At 45.8% G+C, this 21,003-nt stretch overlaps 1 protein-coding gene across 2 annotated transcripts; it reads right to left on the reverse strand.

Moving 5' to 3' along the window:
• Nucleotides 1–4,405: 4,405 nt before the first annotated feature.
• Nucleotides 4,406–12,511, reverse strand: TMEM128 (transmembrane protein 128). 2 transcript variants are annotated; one of them, XM_083460809.1, is made up of 5 exons: nucleotides 12,213–12,511; nucleotides 8,937–9,078; nucleotides 7,583–7,744; nucleotides 6,469–6,578; nucleotides 4,406–5,073 (listed from the first exon to the last, which is right to left on the reverse strand). In XM_083460809.1, exons 1-4 carry the CDS (start codon nucleotides 12,304–12,306, stop codon nucleotides 6,479–6,481), a joined length of 498 nt encoding a protein of 165 aa, XP_083316935.1. In that variant the 5' UTR covers nucleotides 12,307–12,511; the 3' UTR covers nucleotides 4,406–5,073; nucleotides 6,469–6,478. The 2 variants fall into 2 exon arrangements, with proteins under 2 accessions (XP_083316935.1, XP_083316936.1); XM_083460810.1 differs by lacking the exon at nucleotides 12,213–12,511 and adding an exon at nucleotides 10,516–10,537.
• Between the last annotated feature and the right edge of the window lie 8,492 nt (nucleotides 12,512–21,003).

Here is a 21,003-nt window from a genome sequence, read left to right on the forward strand (position 1 = left end):
ATTATCACAAAGTACATTCTTCTGTTATTCAGTCTAATCTCTGAAGGATTCTGCCTCAGTTGTTAAAAAGGTCAAAACAGCATTATAATTAAACGATTACACAATCTGTGAAAGTTAGGTTCTGTGAAAAGCATGTTTCACTCCATGTATCACATTTCTTTAACCATATGATTTCCTTTCACTGAACATCATATAATATGTCATGGGTCGGCAAACTAAGGTCCGTGGGCCGGATCAGGCCCAATTGCCTTCTAGATCCGGCCTGTGGACGGTCCAGGAATCGCTGTGTGGATCGCCAGCGCATGGATCTCCAGTGCCCATGTTCTCTCCTCTCCCTGCAGCACTTTTCTCCTCAGGGACAGGACAATCTTGGTCCACTCTGGGCGCTGTCAACGGTTTGCCCACCTGCCCGCCTCAGCAGGGTGGCGCTGTGAAGGGGGCGTGTGACGCCGGCTGCTGGCTGCATTTTCCTCCTGCTCTTCCTCCCTCTCCCTCAGTCTGCCCTTCCTTCCTTCTCCGTGCCCCTTTTCCGCACCACTTCCTCGCACGCTTTCTTCGTGCCTGCCTTCCTCCCTCCTTCATTCCTCCCATGGCGTTCAGGCAGGTTGTTGCGGTGGCCACGGCCGCGGCTTGCAGGTTGGCAGGCGGCTCTGTCTTCTTCTCTGCAGTGCCTCTCAGGAAGCAGCAGCAGCAGGTGGTGGGTAAACTCTCCGGCGATGCCCCTGTTCCCCTGCCTCCATCCGCGGCTCCTCCGCTGGGACTGCTGCTTCTGTCTTTGCCAGCCAAGACAGCCTCCTACCCTGCCATGGCGCCTGGCTAGCTGGAGAAGCCCAACTGCCCAGCCCCCCACAAGATCTGAGGGACAGTGGACCGGCCCCCTGCTGAAAAAGTTAGCTGACCCCTGTAATATGTTTTATTATATTTAATCATATTTAAAACCTCAAGGAGGGGGGAGGAATCAAAATTTTCAAAACTGAGAAAGAACCAATGTTTAGCAATGTGGTATAGCCACATTTAGAATACTGTGTAAAGTTGTGGGATATCTGAAAAGAAAAGCTGGAAAAGAAAACTACACTAAATTATGAGGGGCAGGCATGCAAACTTGAATACTGGGTACAGATAGGTAGCCGTGTTGGTCTGCCATAGTCAAAATAAAAAAAATCCTTCCAGTAGCACCTTAAAGACCAACTAAGTTAGTTCTTGGTATGAGCTTTCGTGTGCATGCACACAGATGTGTATCTGAAGAAGTGTGCATGCACACGAAAGCTCATACCAAGAACTAACTTAGTTGGTCTTTAAGGTGCTACTGGAAGGAATTTTTTTATTTTGAATACTGGGGGGCAGGTAAACCACACCCCGCATAATCAATCACAAGATGCAGCACACACACACACCGTTTGAATGGCAGTGTTTATCAACTTTGGGGGACCTTTTTCAAGAGGAAATCTCTGAGCATTGGGGGTTCAGTTTAGAATAGGGCAACCTGGACAGGTGGGAGCAGAGACCTGGCAGACGGTTAATTTCTGGATAGTACAGAGGAAAACTGACAAGTTTTCTCCTTCTCTTCTAATCCTAAAACTCAGGATCATTTGATGAAATTGATTGGCAGTAGATGCAGATGTTCTTCTTCCGATTATAGCACATAGATAAACAAGTAGAATTTGCTAGCACAAGATGTAGTGATCGCAACTACCTTAGATAGCTATAAAAGGCAATTGCAGTGTTACCTTGGTTTATGAACTTAATCCGTTCTGGAAGTTCGTTCTTAAACCAAAGCCTTCTTGAACCAAAGCATGCTTTCCCATAGCAGCGGGGGACTAAATTTACAAATAGAACACACTCAACAGGAAGCGAAACATTCTTATTCCAAAGCAAAGTTCACAAACGAAAACACCTACTTCACGGTTTGCAGCGTTCTTAATCCAAGCTGTTCATAAACTAAACTGTTCTTAAACCAAGGTACCACTGTATACAAATTCATAGCAGATAAGCCTATTGCAGAGCTATTGCATATTGCTGAGCTATGTGTCTCTGAATACCAGCTGCTGGGGGGGTGGAGGTTGTGGAGGCAAAAGCAAAGAGGGCAATTGCCTTCAGACTCTGCTGATGGGCTTCCCAGAAATATCTAGCTGACCACTCTGGGAATGTTGGACTAGATAAAGCTTTAATCTGACCCAATAGGGCACTTGTTCTATTATTCATTTGTTGTAAGCCACTGTGAGGTTTTATTACAATCAAGCAGTATATAAATTCTTGTAAATAAATAACATCGTGACACTGAACAGGTACAGCTACATTAACAATGGGGAGATGTCAGTTCATGCAAAAAGTGCCTCTATAAGATTTGAGCCTGACGCTTCCTGAGCCGGGCGCTGGAGGCAGCCGTTTCACCCCAGCACCTCATGGGGCTGATGCTCCTTCCTTTTCATCATCGTGATGTAGCACTATATCACAATGTTGAAAACCTGATATTGCCCAGCCCTAATGTTCAGTGAGGGTTGGGGGAGCAGGACAGCAAGGGGAGAGTGAAGGGTAAGTGGACAGGGAGCAAAGAGTTGAATAGCACTAGCTCAGACTGGTAGTAGATAGGTAGCCGTGTTGGTCTGCCATAGTCAAAATAAAAAAATTCCTTCCAGTAGCACCTTAAAGACCAACTAAGTTAGTTCTTGGTATGAGCTTTCGTGTGCATGCACACTTCTTCAGATAAGTGTGCTCAGACTGGTAGCTGTCAAAAGGCTCACTGCACCTCTTCTCTCTAAACTTCGAATGGACTTATTAGGCAGCTCAGTGTCACAGTTTCAAGAGCTTGTGGGAGTTATACCAGCAGAGAGCCAGTCTCCCAACTATTCTGTACAGTAAACTGTACTTGAGCGCTCATTTTATCTTTAATAAGTATCATCAGTACTGTAAGACTTTAACAGGTTACCGTAAATGTGCTGCAACTTCAGGAAAATAGATAGGAATTTCTCCTAGACAGCTTAACTTGCAAGTCCTCACTGAAATCAGCATGCACGGTGTTTAGGTCAGGCAACAAATGGACTTGCATCCAACTTCTTCATTTTAACAGTGTTTCAAATGTGCCTGTCTACAAGATGGGTACTGGAAAAGAATTACAGAACCACTCTGCATTTAAACCACTGTTTAAACAATGGCTTTCTAGTGCTGCTCATGAGTTCCTCACTAATACCTAGTCCTTCAACTTGCTTTAAACACAGGGATGGAGAACCTTTTCCAGCCTTTGCAGAGCAACTTTCCAGTCTGTGCAATCTTCTGAGAGCCACATGACAGTAGCTGGCACAGTTAGGCATTATGTGAGTTCAAAGACACATTCCAGCCAGGCAAAAACCTTGGAGGTGCAGAATGGGGCCAGTGAGGAGTATCACCCGGGGAGAGCCCCAAGGGCCAGATACGGAAGCTAGCAGGGCCACATCTGGCCCCTGGGCTGGAAGTTCTCTTACTTCTGTTTTAACAGATTGGCCAACAAGCAACTTCATGAGCTAAGCAGTCTTTTTGCAGCTCCTCTCTAAATCCAGATGTAGCTCTTCTTTAATAATGTGTCCTGAAGTTTATACTGAACAGTCATATCATCTATTTCAAATATGTATAATTGTGAGGGGCCTGGTGGTGGTTGTTTTTAAAAAAGTGATAGCAGCTTTGCAAGTCAACTACTTTTAGCCACAACATCTATACATTATAATACTAAATTTAAATGAATTTCACTCAAATGTCAAATTTACACTAGCAAAAGCCTTACATAAGATTTTATAAACCCTGTTTTATGTAACCCCTTCATGGATTTCTTGATTAAATAGTAATTTTAACCTTTGCATGTTTAAAAGTAGGGTTGTACATTTTTCTTGATTTTACTGTTTTATCTTTTGCAAACCGCTTTGGGTTTTGTTTTTTTTTTACAATCAAGTGGTGTATAAATTTCATGAAATAAATAAATAAATAAAAACCTTGCTAAAGATATACCTAATTTTGCTTTAACCAATAGGCCTTCAGATAGAATCTTATCAAAAGATGAAGCATATTATTTTGTTAAATAATACCATACCACCGGATAGTAAAAACTCTGTTTCCAGCTGCAGTTGCCATGTCTGGAGGAATCCCATAGGGCTTATCAGACCCTTATGTTCCCCTGCCCGCTTCTTCCTTGGCACAAGTGCAGACAGCTTGCCAGGCCATCACAGGAAATGGGAAGCACCTCTCAATCAAGGAACATGAACTGGGAAGACTGGAGAAGCACACACCTGTTTCGCATTCTCTAGGATACGGCCTAGGATACGGAGTGCCCATGCACACATGCTCCAAGGGAAAATGGAAAGAAAGCTCTACTGTGGTCTACAAGATGCCTCTGCACAAGGTTGTAGCACAAAAGCAGAACATGTTTTGTCACACGTGGTTAATAATAATAATAATTTATTATTTATACCCCACCCATCTGTCTGGGCTTCCCCAGCCTATCTGGGTGGCTTCCAACAAAATATTAAAATTTGGTAATCCATCAAACATTAAAAGCTTCCCTAAACAGGGCTGCCTTCAGATGTCTTCTAAAAGTCTGGTAGTTGTTTTTCTCTTTGACATCTGGTGGGAGGGTGTTCCACAGGGCGGGTGGTTAAATATATTATAGTTTTGATTTATTTATGTGTTTATATAATATTTAACAATTCAAACAACTAATCATTCAGCAATTTGGAAATTTACTATTTTCATTGCTCTCAAAGATATCATGAACATAATTATTTTTTTAAAGGGCGAAATGTGTCCCTATTATTAACTTCTTAAACATAATCAATTATGATTTCCTGTGATACACTTTAATATAGGTTAAGTCAATAGCTATGCCAGAACAATAGCAAAACTATTCTGTTAGCATTTCAATGACTCATATCCCCAGAGTTTAAGATCATAGTTCAAAGTAAAAGTGTCCCTATTAAACACAAAACAAGTTTAACAATTCAAGTGAATATCCCTTTTAAACACAAGTTGCTTGAGATCAGCTTGTAGGTCTTCATCCCAGGATCCCAGTATATCCAAGTACTTATGCTGGCAGGTCCACCATTTACTTTTCTAGAATATGGTAGTGTACAGTGAAAAATAGAAATTTATACATTTAAACCAAGCTGTATCTTTACACTTAACAAGTATCTCACATTCATTGTAAAACTAATTAATTTTATAACTCTGCAGAGTCTAGAAATCTAAAATTTAAGAAAAATGAAATAAGCACAAAAACACTCAGTAGTCTTAAAAAGACAATTAAAGCTCTTTATAATACAAAAGCTATTACTGCTTATGACGGGCCAACTTAGACAGGGGGTGGTATGCAATCTTAGACATACTCAGAGTGAAACCATCAAAATCAATGGACAGGTAACTTAAGTCCATTGATTTTAATAGGCTTACTCAAGAGTGTGAGTTGGATATCACCCAAGGCTCCACCCCGCCTTGCAAAAAACAGCACCTTTCTTTTTTGTCTTTTTCCATCAAGGTTGACTGGCAAACCTTCTTGCAGTTTTATTAGTAAACATCTAGCAACCCATTTATTGAACACACCCCATTTTCCCCATTTAGAAGACCAACAACATTTAAAATAGGGATGAGGAACCTGTGTCCTTTGGGTGTTGTTGGACTAACCACTGGTCCTGATGGCTGGGGATGGTGAAAGCTGGAGTCCAACAACATCTGCAGGGTCACATGTTTCCCATGCCTTAATTGAAACACAGAAACACATTATTACAACAACCACTATATAAAAGAAAGACATATATTAAAAAAACTAAAATAAAAGTTTTGATAATTAAATTCTTTAAATATATCACCCAATACGGCTGTCTAATAACTGCAGAGCCATTGCCACGAACGGGCTGTAGCTCAGGGGCAGAACACATAACTTGCATACAAAAGGTCCTAAATTAAATCCTTGGATCTCTAGGCAGGGCTGGAATAATTTCTTAAATGCTGGGGTTGATTTTTATGTCATCCCATCTCACAGTCTAGTCCTGCAGGCAATCAAATCTTCTCACATTCAGCTACAACTTCAGAGTCTTAGAATCATAGAATCATAGAGTTGGAATAGACCACAAGGGCCATCGAGTCCAACCCCCTGCCAAGCAGGAAACATTTCATTCCTTGTTAGGAATGAAAATACTTCAGAAAGCACATACAGTGGAACCTCAGTTTTCAAACGTAATCTGTTCCAGAAGTCCATTCAACTTCCAAAACGTTTGAAAACCAAGACTCAAAGGGCTGTTGGCAAAGTGAACGGAGAAAAATGAGAAACGCGCCTCGGAAGCCATTTGACTTCCGAGGTGCATTCGAAAACTGAAGCATTGACTTCCAGGTTTTTGGCATTCGGCTTCTGAAACGTTTGGCGGTCAAGATGTTCAAAAACCAAGGTTCCACTGTGCATCACATAACTCAAAAGAGGCATGCTTAGATATGTATATCATGACAATGCCTTACCATAAAAGATTTAGCCCAGGAGCGACACAAGCATCACAATACCCATGAACTGGACAAAGAGTACCACAGGTGTGAGGAAAGACCATATGGGCCATAAAGAAATGTTAAAACTGGGAAAAGAAAGAGAGAGAAACATGTAGCATATGTTGCAAGAAGTAGAGCATATTACAGTACAGGCAATTTGAGAACCAGCCAAATCCCAAAGTGAGACAAGTTTCACAGTATATTTGAACTGAGATACCATGAGAACATTCCTTTACACATAGTCTCCAGAAGAAGAGGTGTACAATGTGCAGAAGATAGCCACATATATTTGAAACTTATGTGTCAGGGAACTGCCATCGGAGCCTGAGGGAGAGGGAGGGCTCCAGAGGGGTTCCGGAGAGCGTCCCGGGAGGGAGAGAAGCAGCACATCTTCTGGGGAAGGAAATCAGCGTAGCACCAGTGGAGAAGGGGGGCAGATCGGGGAATCGGCGAGGTGGCTCCACGACTCCTCGCCGGGGACCAGCGGGGAGAGCACGGGTCCTCCGCTGCCCACACCCTCCCTGCGCAGAAGGCTTCCGCGCAGGGAGACTAGGCGGAGACTAGGCATCAAAGAGCTTCTTTGCTGGAAGAAGTTCAAGAAACGTCCACTGATGGATTCTGCCAGCGATTGAGACAGCCACGGGCGAGTGGCTGTCCAGACAGAAAGGGCTCACCCAGGCAACCCAGCCAGGTGTGGCGACGATTTACGCACGAGCAACCCCTAGAACCACTACAGCATGTCTCAGTATCCAGAGTCTTCAAGGCAAAGTTTTGTTATGGCACGTAGGACCCTGGCACCCCCAGGAGTGGACTGGCCACCTCCCCCATGGCTTGGGCAGGGAGAGCCTATCTACCTGCTTCCATGCGCAGAAGTGGACCATGTTTCCTGCGTAATTGAAGCAATTCTCAGCCAGCCACACAAGACAGACAGGCAGCCACTGCATGTTTTCAGAAGAACAAATATGTGTGTAGTCTGCTATTACTCCTATCTGGGGTCCATATGTAACACCTTTCCCTCATCATTTAACACACAGACTTTTTTGAAGCAATGCAAGCCTGGAAAACTAGTATCTCTTACCCAACAACTTACCAAACTGCTGCCGCAATAAAACTAGCTGTTGTTATAGGTATCAGTGCAGGGTAGGTGGCATCATAGTCCTCGATTCCATGATACCACTCAAGATATATTATGCAATAAAAGGCCACAGACAAACTGATAATCAATAAGCAAATGCCGAGTATAAACCACCAGCTGCAAGAGAAAGAGAAAATGTGCTTTAATAATGTTAAAAACAAAAATACATTGAATTTAACATTGCCTCAGATCAGATTATGCTCCAAGCCGGGCCTCTCTTAAGATGCAGGAAGCAACATACCTTATCTGCCTTCTGCTACTGCATCCAAATTTTGCAGTACTCCAACTTCTAACTGGCTCCCTATTGAGAAGAGGTCCTCACTTTCTGTGTGTGGAATTCTTAGACACGGGGCTTCTTTAATCAACAAAGTTGGCAGGCAGCACTGATTGTTCAGTCATTGTACGACAGGAGAGAAAGCAGAACAGGAGATGGGAAGGAAGGCTAGCTAGGGAATGGAAATTCTTAATAGGTTATTTGACTACTTTTTGCTAAGACACACTTGTCTGCTCATGCAGAACTAAAAGCAATGCTGGGATTTATCCTGACAGAGTGTAGGGGAGCCCTAAACAAAAAATGTCAAATTTCAATCACAAATGCTTTGAAGTAAGCAAAGGGCGCCAGATGCGGAGAAGCTCTCCTAAAATATAAACTCCACTCGTATTAGATGTTAGGACACATTTCTACATAAAACAGTCCTGGTTTCAGCTGGGTGTATGAATAGAAAGGTATATGGGATGGGGGTTGAAGCATAGAGTGTATCTGATCTGAGAAAGCTGCACCAAAACTACTCCATATTTCTTTTATCATATCAGAATAGAAGAAGACAATGAGGAACTGCCATTTTCACTCGCCGTTGTTCTTAGCAACTAAGATGGATCCCTCCTTCCTCTCACACAGATGTTGCAAGTGTTTTAAATTATATTTCTTACTGTTATGTTATACAGTGGTGCCTCGCAAGACGAAATTAATTCGTTCCGCGAGTCTTTTCGTCTTGCGAAGCACGGTCCGTCGCAACTGTGCCTCTTCAAGCGGCTTTAAGAAAAAAGCGAACAAACTCACAAGACGTTTTCGTCTTGCGAAGCAAGCCCATAGGGAAATTCGTCTAGCGACGCAACGCTAAAACCAAAAAACCCTTTCGTCTAGCGAGTTTTTCGTCTTGCGAGGCATTCGTCTTGCGGGGCACCACTGTACTGATTAATGTACAATAAAGTTTAGGGAGAATCCAACTGAGTTTGTACTGTAAATACCTTTGTGTAACTTCTACTTGTAAACCCTCCACCAAAAAAACCCACCACCTCTTCTCCTTACCTTTCTTGCTGAATAATCTCTTTAACAACTTTAAAAAATTCAATGTAGTATGTAGTAGCTATTGATGCCAATATCCAGAATGCAGAGTGGATGTTAAGTCTGGGAAGTGGCTTCTCCTTCTTCTCTACGCTGGTAGTTTCGACTGTAAATAAAACCGCCATTATTTTGCATACGTCATTAAACGAGACACCACCTCACAGAAGAAAAACATGCACACCAGGTTTCTAAATCATTCTTTGTCGCAGTGCAAATGCCTATCACCTCATCCCAGTGGGCCTTGAAATCTACATGACTTCTCCATGCTCTGCTCATCTTAATCATAGGCATTTGGCAGCAGGGTGGTCTATTTATTCTGGTGCAGGCAAAGCAGGGTGTGCACTCAGTGGAATAATCCTCATGGCTTGGGGACAAAAGTGGTAGTGGGTACCTCTAAGTCATGTGGCAGAGGGACCTACCTGTGGAAAGGAAGGCGCAAAAAGGTGGGGGTTGAGTGACTCCTTCCTCCTTTCCCACACCCTTGCAGCCATTAGTTTATCACAAGTTCCCACTTGTCATAACATATTGTTGACAATATACTTTGCTGGCTGCCTGAAATACAGCAGAAACTATTATATGACAAGAGGTTAAGCCAATATATTACTACATATTTTCAGTGTAATAAATAAATCCATAAGTACATGGATGGCTTTGAACGTTCAGTAACCTCTAAGGTCTAAGGGGTTAACTGTAGTTTGGGGTACTCCTGGATCCAACAGGAGGCTTTTGTGGCTAGGAATACTGTCCTAGCTTTAACTGGTCCAAAATGCTGCGGCTGGATTGCTGGCTAGGGGTTCCATTTAGAACTCATATAACGCCTCTTTTAAAACAGCTGCATTAGTTGCCTGTAAGTTTCCAGGCTCAATTCAAGGGATTTAGTTTTAAATCCCTAAGTGACTTTGGCCACAGATACCTGAAAAAACACCTCCTTCCCTACAAGACCCCCTTAGGCATTAAGAGAAGCAGAGTGGGCCCTCTTGATAGTTCCACTGCCCTCAGAAGTATGGGGTAGTGGCCTGGGAGAGGACATTCTCTGGGCAGCCCCTAAGTTGTGGCATTCCCTTCCCACAGCTGGCATCGTCATTACACAGTATGCTGAAGGCACAGACCTGTCCTCTGACCTTCGACAGTTGACATGACTGACCCAAGACATTTTGGCAACTGAGGAAGACCCCCAAATGGCTTCCCACACCCTGTCAGGGAAGAAGGGAGGAGTGAAGATCTACATCATGGGTGGGCCAGCCCTGATGCTTGAGATATGTATTTTAAGACCCACCCTATTCTTTTGACTTAACCTATTGCCGTATTTTTTAATGGCTGACCCGCCCTATGCTATGATGAAGGGTGAGTAATATATCAGAAAAAGGACAAAAGCCATTCACTTCCAGAGCTGGGCCCAGGCATGTGACCTCCTTTACCGGATCAGGCAACCCCTTCAGGAGGGGCTGCCTCCCGGCAGTCTTCAACACTTCCACTCTGCACGACTCCTTGCCATGGTGAGTCATCCATTGCCCTTTAGCAATGATAGCTAGCCAAACCTCACCTTTCATCCTCTGCTTGGAGCTGGGAGATAAAAGCAAAGGTATCCCTCGTGAACACACTGAGCTAGGAAGCTACGGAGGGTGATCCTCACCCAGGGAACAGGAGGTAAAACTGAAGCTCTTGGCATAGTGAGCAGCAGAAGTGACCTGAAAAGCGTCTCCTCTGCCCAGCACAGAAGCAAGTCCTCTGAAAGGGACGCTGGAACAGGGTGGTAGGTGGCAAGGGGATTTCAAGCAGGAGCGCCAGCCACAGCTCAACGCTGGGTTTGCCAAACAATCCTAGCTTCCCTCTTTGGCTCTGATGGCAATGGCCGGTGCTGGGTGGCAGAGCGCTGGTCCTCCAAGATGTACCCTTGGTGCACCAGCGGACCAAAACCTTGGCTGCCTCCGAGTGGTGGGTGGCAGCAGTGCTGCAAGGGCCGCCACCACTGACCACCACACAAACAAGCCCCTTAGCCTTCCTCACCCCCCTGGAGCCAGAAATGAGGGCAGGGTATGCCTAGTGAAGCTAAAACCCCTCTTCCAAGCCCAGCTCAGAAGGTCCTCAAAGCTGTGCTGGGATTCCAAGGGCCTCAATGCATTTCATGTGCAGGTCCTGTTTCATGGCCTTAAAGGTAAAGGGACCCCTGACCATTCGATCCAGTCGTGACTGACTCTGGGGTTGTGGCGCTCATCTTGCTCTATGGGTCGAGGGAGCCGGCGTACAGCTTCTGGGTCTTGTGTCCAGCATGACTAAGCCGCTTCTGGCGAACCAGAGCAGCGCACGGAAACGCCGTTCACCTTCCCACTGGAGCGGTACCTATTGATCTACTTGCACTTGACGTGCTTTTGAACTGCTAGGTTGGCAGGAGCTGGGACCGAGCAACAGGAGCTCACCCCGTCGCAGGGATTCGAACTGCCAACCTTCTGATCAGCAAGCCCTAGGCTCTGTGGTTTAGACCACAGCGCCACCCTCATGCTTCCATGGCCTTATGCACACTTAAATGCACCTGCTTGACCTCCCCCAAAGCCCTCTCTGGCTTGGATCCGAGGTGCCTGAAATACTGCCCACCCTCATAGGAACCTGCCAGGGCTCTTTGGGGGAGGCCCATCTCTCAGTCCGGCCCCCTTGGTGGGGAAAAGGGAGAGGGCTTCCTCAGGGGGGAGGCTCCCACCCAGGCAACTGTGGAACTCCCTGCCTGGAGAAGCTGGATGGCTCCCTCCTTCTTATCCCAACCAGCTTTGGGGAACTGGCTGCTTTTATCAAAAGTCGCTTGCGCCCTGTCATTTTTATTATTGCAGTTATTTGTATGGTTTTAACAGCACACCCATATATGTAGTCTTGATTCTATCGGCGTGTAACTGTTTTGGGTTGTTTGTTTTGCAATGACAGCTGCTTCCCCCCCCCCCCCGAGGTTTTTAGCTGTTCCTACTTTTATCCTGGGTTCCTGTCAGGGAAAGTGGCGGGGTGTGAATTATAAATGCACAGTAATAATTTCAGGTGCTCAGCTGGCGCACAGGCGCATTTACCCCGGAGTAAGCGCCGCGGCGCAAAGCGAGATTTACTTCCGAGTAGGCCCGCGTGGGGCGGGGGGGGGGAGCGAGCCCCGCGCCCATTATTCACCCCGCGCTTTATTTTGCTCCACTTCCCGGCTTATCAAGGCCGGCTCCTCCCGGGCGGCCTGCCTGCCTTCCTTCCCTCCGAAGCGGGGAGACCTACCGGCCTCGCCCGGGCCCGGCGGCGGATGCTGCTGCTGCCCGCCGAGATGCCGCCTCAGCCTCAGCCGCGGATCGCGCTCCTCCTCCTCCTCCATCTTGGGGCCGCGGAAGTGACCCGAGCCGGGCAGGAAGGGAGGCGGGATGGCGGCGGCGGCGGCTGCTTTGCCCGGGATCCGCCCGCTCCCCGCCTTCCCTCCGGCCGGGCGAGAGAGATTCCCTTCGCGCCCTCGGCGGAGTCAGAAAACACTTAATCCCTCAGAAAATAAAAAAAAAAGATCCCCGCAAAGATTCCCCTCGGAGCGGGTCGCGCGAAGCGGGGAAAGTGAAAAATCCACCTCGCCGCTTCGGAAGGTGCGAAAGTTAAAAGGCTGAAACGGATCGAGGCTTTCTAAGAAGCTAATCTTTCTAAGCTAAAGCTGCTGCTTCGTGGTATTTTCTATCCTGCAGTTCGAGGCAGCGTTTTTTATATATAATTTCTATAAAATTTTCTGTCTTACAATTTAAAATACTCATTTTACGTTCTTAAGATATCAATGACTTCCCTTCTTCTCTTTCCATTGTTCATTTTACATATCATTAATCCCTGCATATTTTACAAAAACTATACCATCCGGTATTCCATTATTGCATCCTTCAAAGCTTATTTACACAGTTGAATTTATCTTAATGCTGCCAGCGTTTCCAGCTGTACACCACTATTTCCCATATACTGTATTCAATAGATGTTTTCCAATCTTCTTTAAACGTACATTCTTCTTGTAATAATAATAATAATAATAATAATAATAATAATAATAATAATATATTACTTGTATCCTGCCCATCTGGCTGGGTTTCCCTAGCCACTCTGGGCGGCTTCCAACAAAGATTAAAAATACATTGAAATGTCCCACATTAAAAGCTTCCCTAGACAGGGCTGCCTTCAGATGTCTTCTAAATGTCAGGTAGTTGTTGTTCTCTTTGACATCTGGTGGGAGGGCGTTCCACAGGGCAGGCACCACTACTGAGAAGGCCCTCTGCCTGGTTCCCTGTAACTTGGCTTCTCGCAGTGAGGGAACCGCCAGAAGGCCCTTGGAGCTAGACCTCAGTGTCTGGGTGGAACGATGGGGTTGGAGACGCTCCTTCAGGTATACTGGGTCGAGGCCGTTTAGGGCTTTAAAGGTCATATCTGGTGACTGGGAGCCAATGTAGGTCTTTCAAGGCCAGTGTTATGTGGTCTCGGCGGCCGCCCCCAGTCACCAGTCTAGCTGCCGCATTCTGGATTAGTTGTAGTTTCCGAGTCACCTTCAAAGGTAGCCCCACGTAGAGCGTGTTGCAGTAGTACCAAGCGGGAGATAACTAGAGCATGTACCACTCTGGGGAGGCAGTCCATGGGCAGGTAGGGTCTCAGCCTGCGTACCAGGTGGAGCTGGTAGACAGCTGCCCTGGATACAGAATTGACCTGCACCTCCATGGACAGCTGTGAGTCCAGAATGACTCCCAGGCTGTGCACCTGGTCCTTCAGGGGCACAGTTACCCCATTCAGGACCAGGGAGTCCTCCACACCAGCCCGCCCCCTGTCCCCCTATGCTGTTCTGCCTGTAGTTATCTTTAATCCTGCCATTGCTTGAAGGAGTTTGGGTCAGTTTACATATGGTATCCCGTTTTATCCTCACAACAGCCCTGTGAAGGAAGGAGGCTGAGAAAGTGGCTAGTCAAAAGTCAGTGGGCTTTGTGGCTGAACAGAGATTTCAAGTCCAACACACTAGTTGCTGCATCACTCTTGACTCTCTAATCCTTTAATCCACAGGTTTTCAACCTTTGTGAGTCCACAGCTACTTTGATCAACTACAGTGGTACCTCTGGATGCGCGAGTCGTGATTCGCTGCTTCTGTGCATGCATGTGACGGTCATTTTGACCGTCTGCGCATGTGCAAGCGACAAAACCTGGAAGTAACGCGCTCCATTACTTCCGGGTCACCACAGCACGCAACCCAAAAATACTTATCCCGAAGCTACTTCAACCCAAGGTATGACTGTACATTCTTTATGTGGCTACTCTGAGCCTCAGGAGCTCAGTTATGTCACCCCTTGTCTGCAGAGCCGGCAGTCCCTCACCTGCTTGCAAACGCCCCCCATTGTGGAGTATTCCCTCAGCCTCCTTTCCTCTTCCCTCTTTTTGGGAGTCTTCTGGGCAGCAGCTGCCATCGCCCCTGGTCTCTGAGCTACTCTTCCACCCCAAAGAGAGGTGCCTCCTCACGCCGCCCCACAGGGGCCTCGGAAGAGATTGCCCCCAGCCTTAGTGGCCCAAGGGAGACTGCCCAGAGGTGAACGTGAAGCCAGCACCTTGGAAGGCAGCAGTGAGCGCCACCAGGCCAGCATGGCAGAAAGGCTCCCCTTCAGCACAGAGGAGGGAGGAAAGGAAAGAGGGACAGAGGCCAGAGTTGCCTGCAGCACCCGCGACCATCATTCAAGGCACCCCAGGATGCCACGGTATACTGGTTGAAAACCACTGCTTTAATCTATAGTCAATGTAATTTTTCTCCTCAAGGCAAGACAGTGGGGAAGCATTATAAAAGGCCAGAAATAGACATTTGTGACTTGGACTACGGACAGACTGTGTTGGGTAGAACTGGGAATCACAAAGCCGTTATAAGTCACTGGACTTTTAAAAGAAAGGCAAAGGCAACCAGACATGTCAAGGGAAAGCTACATTTTCATAGGGTTTCCCATTCCTTTACAGCAAATGTGGAATACAAGTAAAAATGAACAAAGCAATATAGAAAACCGCTGAAGATTTGTATTTGGGGGGAAATTATTATTATTATTATTATTATTATTATTATTATTATTATTATTATTATTATTATCACCTCATTTGTCTCCTGGGAAATCTCTATGTGGGACAAGAAGCTATAGTTAGAACTGGATATGGAACAACTGATTGGCTCAAAATTGGGAAAGGAGTACGGCAAGGCTGTATATTGTCTCCCTGCTTATTTAACTTATAGGCAGAATTCATCATGCGAAAGGCTGGGCTGGATGAATCCCAAGACGGAATTAAGATTGCCGGAAGAAATATCAACAACCTCAGATATGCAGATGACACAACATTGATGGCAGAAAGTGAGGAGGAATTAAAGAACCTTTTAATGAGGGTGAAAGAGGAGAGCGCAAAATATGGTTTGAAGCTCAACATCAAAAAAACGAAGATCATGGCCACTGGTCCCATCACCTCCTGGCAAATAGAAGGGGAAGAAATGGAGGCAGTGAGAGATTTTACTTTCTTGGGCTCCGTGATCACTGCAGATGGTGACAGCAGCCATGAAATTAAAAGACGCCTGCTTCTTGGGAGAAAAACAATGACAAACCTAGACAGCATCTTAAAAAGCAGAGACATCACCTTGCCAACAAAGGTCCGTATAGTTAAAGCTATGGTTTTCCCAGTAGTGATGTATGGAAGTGAGAGCTGGACCATAAAGAAGGCTGATTGCCGAAGAATTGATGCTTTTGAATTATGGTGCTGGAGGAGACTCTTGAGAGTCCCATGGACTGCAAGAAGATCAAACCTATGCATTCTTAAGGAAATCAGCCCTGAGTGCTCACTGGAAGGACAGATCCTGAAGCTGAGACTCCAATACTTTGGCCACCTCATGAGAAGAGAAGACTCCCTGGAAAGACCCTGATGTTGGGAAAGATGGAGGGCACAAGGAGAAGGGGACGACAGAGGATGAGATGGTTGGCTAGTGTTCTGGAAGCTACCAGCATGACTTTGACCAAACTGCGGGAGGCAGTGGAAGACAGGAGTGCCTGGCGTGTTATGGTCCATGGGGTCACGAAGAGTCAGGCACGACTAAACGACTAAACAACAACAACAAACCAACTCTATGTGAATTGACTGGAAAGATAGGTGGTGCCCTTTCCAAATGATAGAAACAACTTGCATGAGGAGAGATGCCTTTCACAAAAAGAGAATCTGTTTTGAAAGACAAATGCCATCCCTGATAAGAGCTCTGTAATGACGATTATTACATTGCTCTAGCATCTGTACATTTTGATGCAGAAGCAACGTCAAGAGTTCAGTAGGTGCCAAGGAGTCAAATTTTAGATGGGATCAGAAGTGGTGACAAGTCCAAGGCAGGCAAGCCTGGAGTACTGTGTCCAGTTCTGGGCACCACAGTTCAAGAAGGACACTGACAAACTGGAACGTGTCCAGAGGAGAGCAACCAAAATGGTCAAAGGCCTGGAAACGATGCCTTATGAGGAACGGCGAAGGGAGCTGGGCATGTTTAGCCTGGAGAAGAGGAGGTTAAGGGGTGATATGATAGCCATGTTCAAATATATTAAAGGATGTCACATAGAGGAGGGATAAAGGTTGTTTTCTGCTGCTCCAGACAAGTGGACACGGAGCAATGGATCCAAACTACAAGAAAGAAGATTCCACCTAAACATTAGGAAGAACTTCCTGACAGTAAGAGCTGTTCGACAGTGGAATTTGCTGCCAAGGAGTGTGGTGGAGTCTCCAACTTTGGAGGTCTTTAAGCAGAGGCTTGACAACCATATGTCAGGAGTGCTCTGATGGTGTTTCCTGCTTGGCAGGGGGTTGGACTCGATGGCCCTTGTGGTCTCTTCCAACTCTATGATAATATGATTCTAAGCGTGAACTTCTAAGCACAGCAAACACACAAAGAGCTAGAAATGGACAGTTTAATCCAAGGCATGCCAGAAATCAGGTTCTGTAAGGAGGGGAGGGGGGGTCAGAGGATGCACATAGTTTGGCCCTGCAAGTCAGAGAATTCTCTTAAGATGTTCGGTGTGGTTTACATGGTTGCCTCCTCTCCATTTTCTCTTTACAACAACCCTGTGAGATAGGTTGGGCTGAGAGACATTGACTGCCTCAAGGTCACCCAATGAGCTTCATGGCTGAGTGGGGATTCAACCCTGATCCCCCAGGTCATAGTCCAGCACACTAACCATTGAACCACACTGGCTCTCAGTTATATTTTGGGCAGACTTCAAAGGAACTGGGCCTTTAGACGGGGAGCTTAGTCTTCCTCACACCTCTAAAGGTCTCAAAAGAGTTCAGGCCAGTTCCACAAGGCCAACCTTGCCCCAGTCCCTGGGACACTTCTCAAAAGAGTTCAGGCCAGTTCCACAAGGCCAACCTTGCCCCAGTCCCTGGGACACTTCTAGAAGGGCTAGCTGATTCAGAACCAAACATGTGTAATATCTACCTAGCTCATAGGGAAGAATAGCATTCATCAGATGTGGTAGCTTTGCTGGGACAGCCCCATCCACCTGCCTCCCCTCTCCCTATCCACTCCCTAGTCACAGTTCAGATCTACTGTGGAAAGTTCACTCACCCATGTCTTTCCTCCAAAATGGTTCTCATGGTCGTGGTGGCTGCTTCTCTGTGGAAGGTGGAGCCCATTTGTTTGCACACCTGGCTGGAGCAAGGTAGCTCAGACTACAGCTGGGCTTTTTTAGAGGAAAAATGCAAGCGGCAAGTGCATCGTTCCTGATGAGTTGCAGAACAAGTGGAGAGGCAGGCAGGGTATTTATTTATCACATTTACATCCCACCTTTTTATCCAAGGAGCTCAAGGAGGTGTACATGGTTCTCCCCCTCCTCCTTTAATCTCCACACCAGCCCTGTGAGGGCGGCTAGGCAGAGAGGCAGTGACAGGCCTCCATGGCCACTCAGGGAGCTTCATGGTCTTTCCCAGGCCCTAACCAAACTTGCTGAACATAAAATGGAAAAATGGTATAAATGGGATATAGCTATTAATGATAAATTAACGTGCTATTAAGGTAAGACGGGGAATATGCAGGAGAAATTATTTTGAGGAGATATGGAAGGTGTTTGAAGAATTTGTACTGTTAAAACAGAAAGGGATCAAACCATCGCAAGAGGTGTTGAAATTTTGGGAGGTTGGATAGTTACAATAGAATGGTCTCCGGGGTGGGGTGCACATTTTTATTTATTTCTATTTATTATTATTACTTTGTCAAAAAACAAACAAACAACTCACTAACTGTCACAGCACACTGGTATGTTGAGGTCACACAGCTCACACTTTCAAACCAAGGGAGACCGGCAACTCATAATGGCTGCCTCCTGCATGTTTTTGCAGCGTTAGCAGCACCAAAGTGACCTCTCTAAGGTGCAAGCTTAGGTAGTGTTTCTGGAGGTCCTGGGCTGCCCAGACTACAGGACCCCACTCTTGTCCTTGCTGATCTGGTCCAAAGGGAAGCGGAGCAACGCATGTGGCACCAGCCTGTGTTCAGGAGTTGCCAGAAGGAGGCACACAAGATGCCACCCAAACGACTTTGGGACTCCTCTCAAGATTTGTGCAGGGTTTACTCCTTGGCCTTTTCTTCTTCCAAAGATGTCCCTCAAGGTAATGGGTAAGTGGACAATATGGTGGACAATATTTGGGAGAAATGTCATCTGAACTGTCAGAAATAAAAGAATGGGTGAATTCTGTCAGTGTCATAGGAAAAGGCAACTGCAGACGCACCCCTGGTCTGAATCAGACAGAATGTAAAAGTGAAAAACAGTCATTGCTGCAAGATGAAGACTGAATGGCAGATACAGACCACCCAAGGAAGTCACCACCAGCACTGGCCTCCAAAAGGCATAAGTTCTGCAAAACATAAAACAGAAAGGTTGTTAGAAACTGGCAAATTTCAAAAAATAGTTGATGGACCATGTCCCGCCTTGTCTGAAGGAATCTCATGGGGCCTGCTCCTTCACTTCCCCCTCCCTCAAAAGAAAGGGGGGGAACAAACACTTGGGGGCACTGATAGTCTCTTCTTTAGACAAATGTGTGGAGGACAAGGACGATGGAGTTGGGTATGTTTAGCCTGGAAAAGAGGAGAGATATGATAGCCATCTTCAAATATCTCAAGGGCTGTCACATGGAAGCTTGTTTCCCCCTCTTCTGGCATGTAGGACTTGAACCAATAGCTTCAAGTTACAAGAAAAGAGATTCCAACTAAACATCAGGAAGAATTTTCTGACAGTAAGAGCTCTTCGACAGTGGAAGTGGTGGACTTCTATTCCTTGGAGGTTTTTAAGAAGAGGCTGGATGGCCATTTGTCATGGACGCTTTAGCTGAGATTCCTGCATTGCAGGGGGTTGGACTTAGACCCTAGGTGTTCCTTCGAACTCTACAATTCTATGACTCTACCTCCACTGTCAGATGGAATTTGCCTCTGAATACCACTTGCTGTACTCCTGCCCAGCTTACAGTCTTCTCACAGGCACCTGGTCAGCCGCTGTGAGGACAGGATCCTGGAGTAAAAGAGCCATTGGCCTGATCCAGCGGCATCATGCTATGTTATTATGTTCTCCCTAGCCTTCCCCTCAGGGAAAACAATGATTGAGCTTACACATTTTCCCCACCACTTGCAGGAAGGCCAATTGCATGACTCCTTGGCAACATACCAAGGGGTCCAGAAATCAAACCTGTGTGGGATTGTTGAAACATCTAGGTGTGCTATCTTTAGTCCAAGCTGGATAAAAGGATGGCAAGGCAGCAGTCTCCAAATGTGTGAAGGGCTGTCATGAAGAAGATGGAACCATCATGCAGTTCCAGAGGGCAAGACTAGGACCAATGGGTGGAAATTGCAGGGAAGCAGATTCAACTAAGCATTTGAACAACGTTCCTGCTGGTAAGAGCTGTCTGGCAGTGGACAGATTTCCTTAGGAGGTCATGGGTGCTTCGTCACTGGAGGTATTTAAGCAGAGGCTGGACAACCATCGGTCTGGGAGGCTATAGCTGCGCAACAGAACCTGTATTAAGCAGGAGTCTGGACTCAGTGAATTTCCAACTCTGAATCTAAGAATGGTAAGATGTAAAAGACCATGTCTCAGCAACCATCTTCTCTGAAGCAACTGGACCAGAGGACCAGAGCTGCGTATATTTCCTTGTGTTATGCATCTGGGAGATAAGTGATTAGTAATTAATTATGAACTTGGGGACAGCTAGTTAATGGTAGCTCATTAAGACATCAAAAATACATTTTGCCTTATCTGTGGGCATTTTTCTTTTCACTTGAAACATTTGAACACAGAGAGGCAGGAGCTTATCAGTACACCATCTGTTGAAATGCAACCAGATGCTACAATCCAACCTAAGTTGGACATTAAACAACCTGTTGCGTTCAAGTGAGAATTCTCAAGTGTGTATTAAATTACTTTGCAACCCTGAACTGACCCTTTAAGGAGTAGACAGTAAATAATGGTGCGCTTGAGGCAAGGAATGTGCTAGCTATAAACATGTGTGCATTTGAACTGGATGAGTGGAGAGGCAAAGGCAAAGCAACTGTAAAGCTAAAGAGCTTGGGAAATTTGAAAAGGGGGCATTGTACAATATTGCGATCTAGTCCACACTATTTGCTTACAAACTCTGACTAAAAATAAGATCAGTGCAAAGTTTGTAGCAAATCTTCATAGAACTGTAGAATTCTAAAGTTGGAAGGGACCCTGAATGTTATCGAGTCCAGTCCCCTGCAATGCAGTAAATATAAGTTTCTACATTTAGGCAGAAAGAACCAGCTGCATAAATATAGAATGCGGGACACCTGGCTTGCAAGCAGCACAAGTGAAAAGGATCTGGAGGTCTTGATGGACCACAAGCTTCACCTGAGCCAACAGTGTGATGCAGCAGCAAAAAAAGCTAATGCTATTTTAGGCTGCATTAACAGAAGTATAGTGTCCAGATCAAGGAAAACCATGGTACCACTCTATTCTGCCTTAGTCAGACCACACCTGGATTATTGTGTCCAGTTCTGGGCACCATAATTTAA

The sequence above is a fragment of the Podarcis liolepis genome (assembly GCF_965112155.1).
Source record: "Podarcis liolepis genome assembly, chromosome: 9".
NCBI lineage: Eukaryota > Metazoa > Chordata > Lepidosauria > Squamata > Lacertidae > Podarcis > Podarcis liolepis.

Coding starts and splice junctions, on each gene's coding strand:
- TMEM128 (XM_083460809.1), bottom strand. CDS start 12,306: ATGGAGGAGGAGGAGGAGCGCGATCCGCGGCTGAGGCTGAGGCGGCAT. Junction 7,745..8,936: donor GAGATTATTCAGCAAGAAAG/GTAAGGAGAAGA, acceptor TTTCTCTTGCAG/CTGGTGGTTTATACTCGGCA. Junction 6,579..7,582: donor TTTATTGCGGCAGCAGTTTG/GTAAGTTGTTGG, acceptor TTCTTTTCCCAG/TTTTAACATTTCTTTATGGC.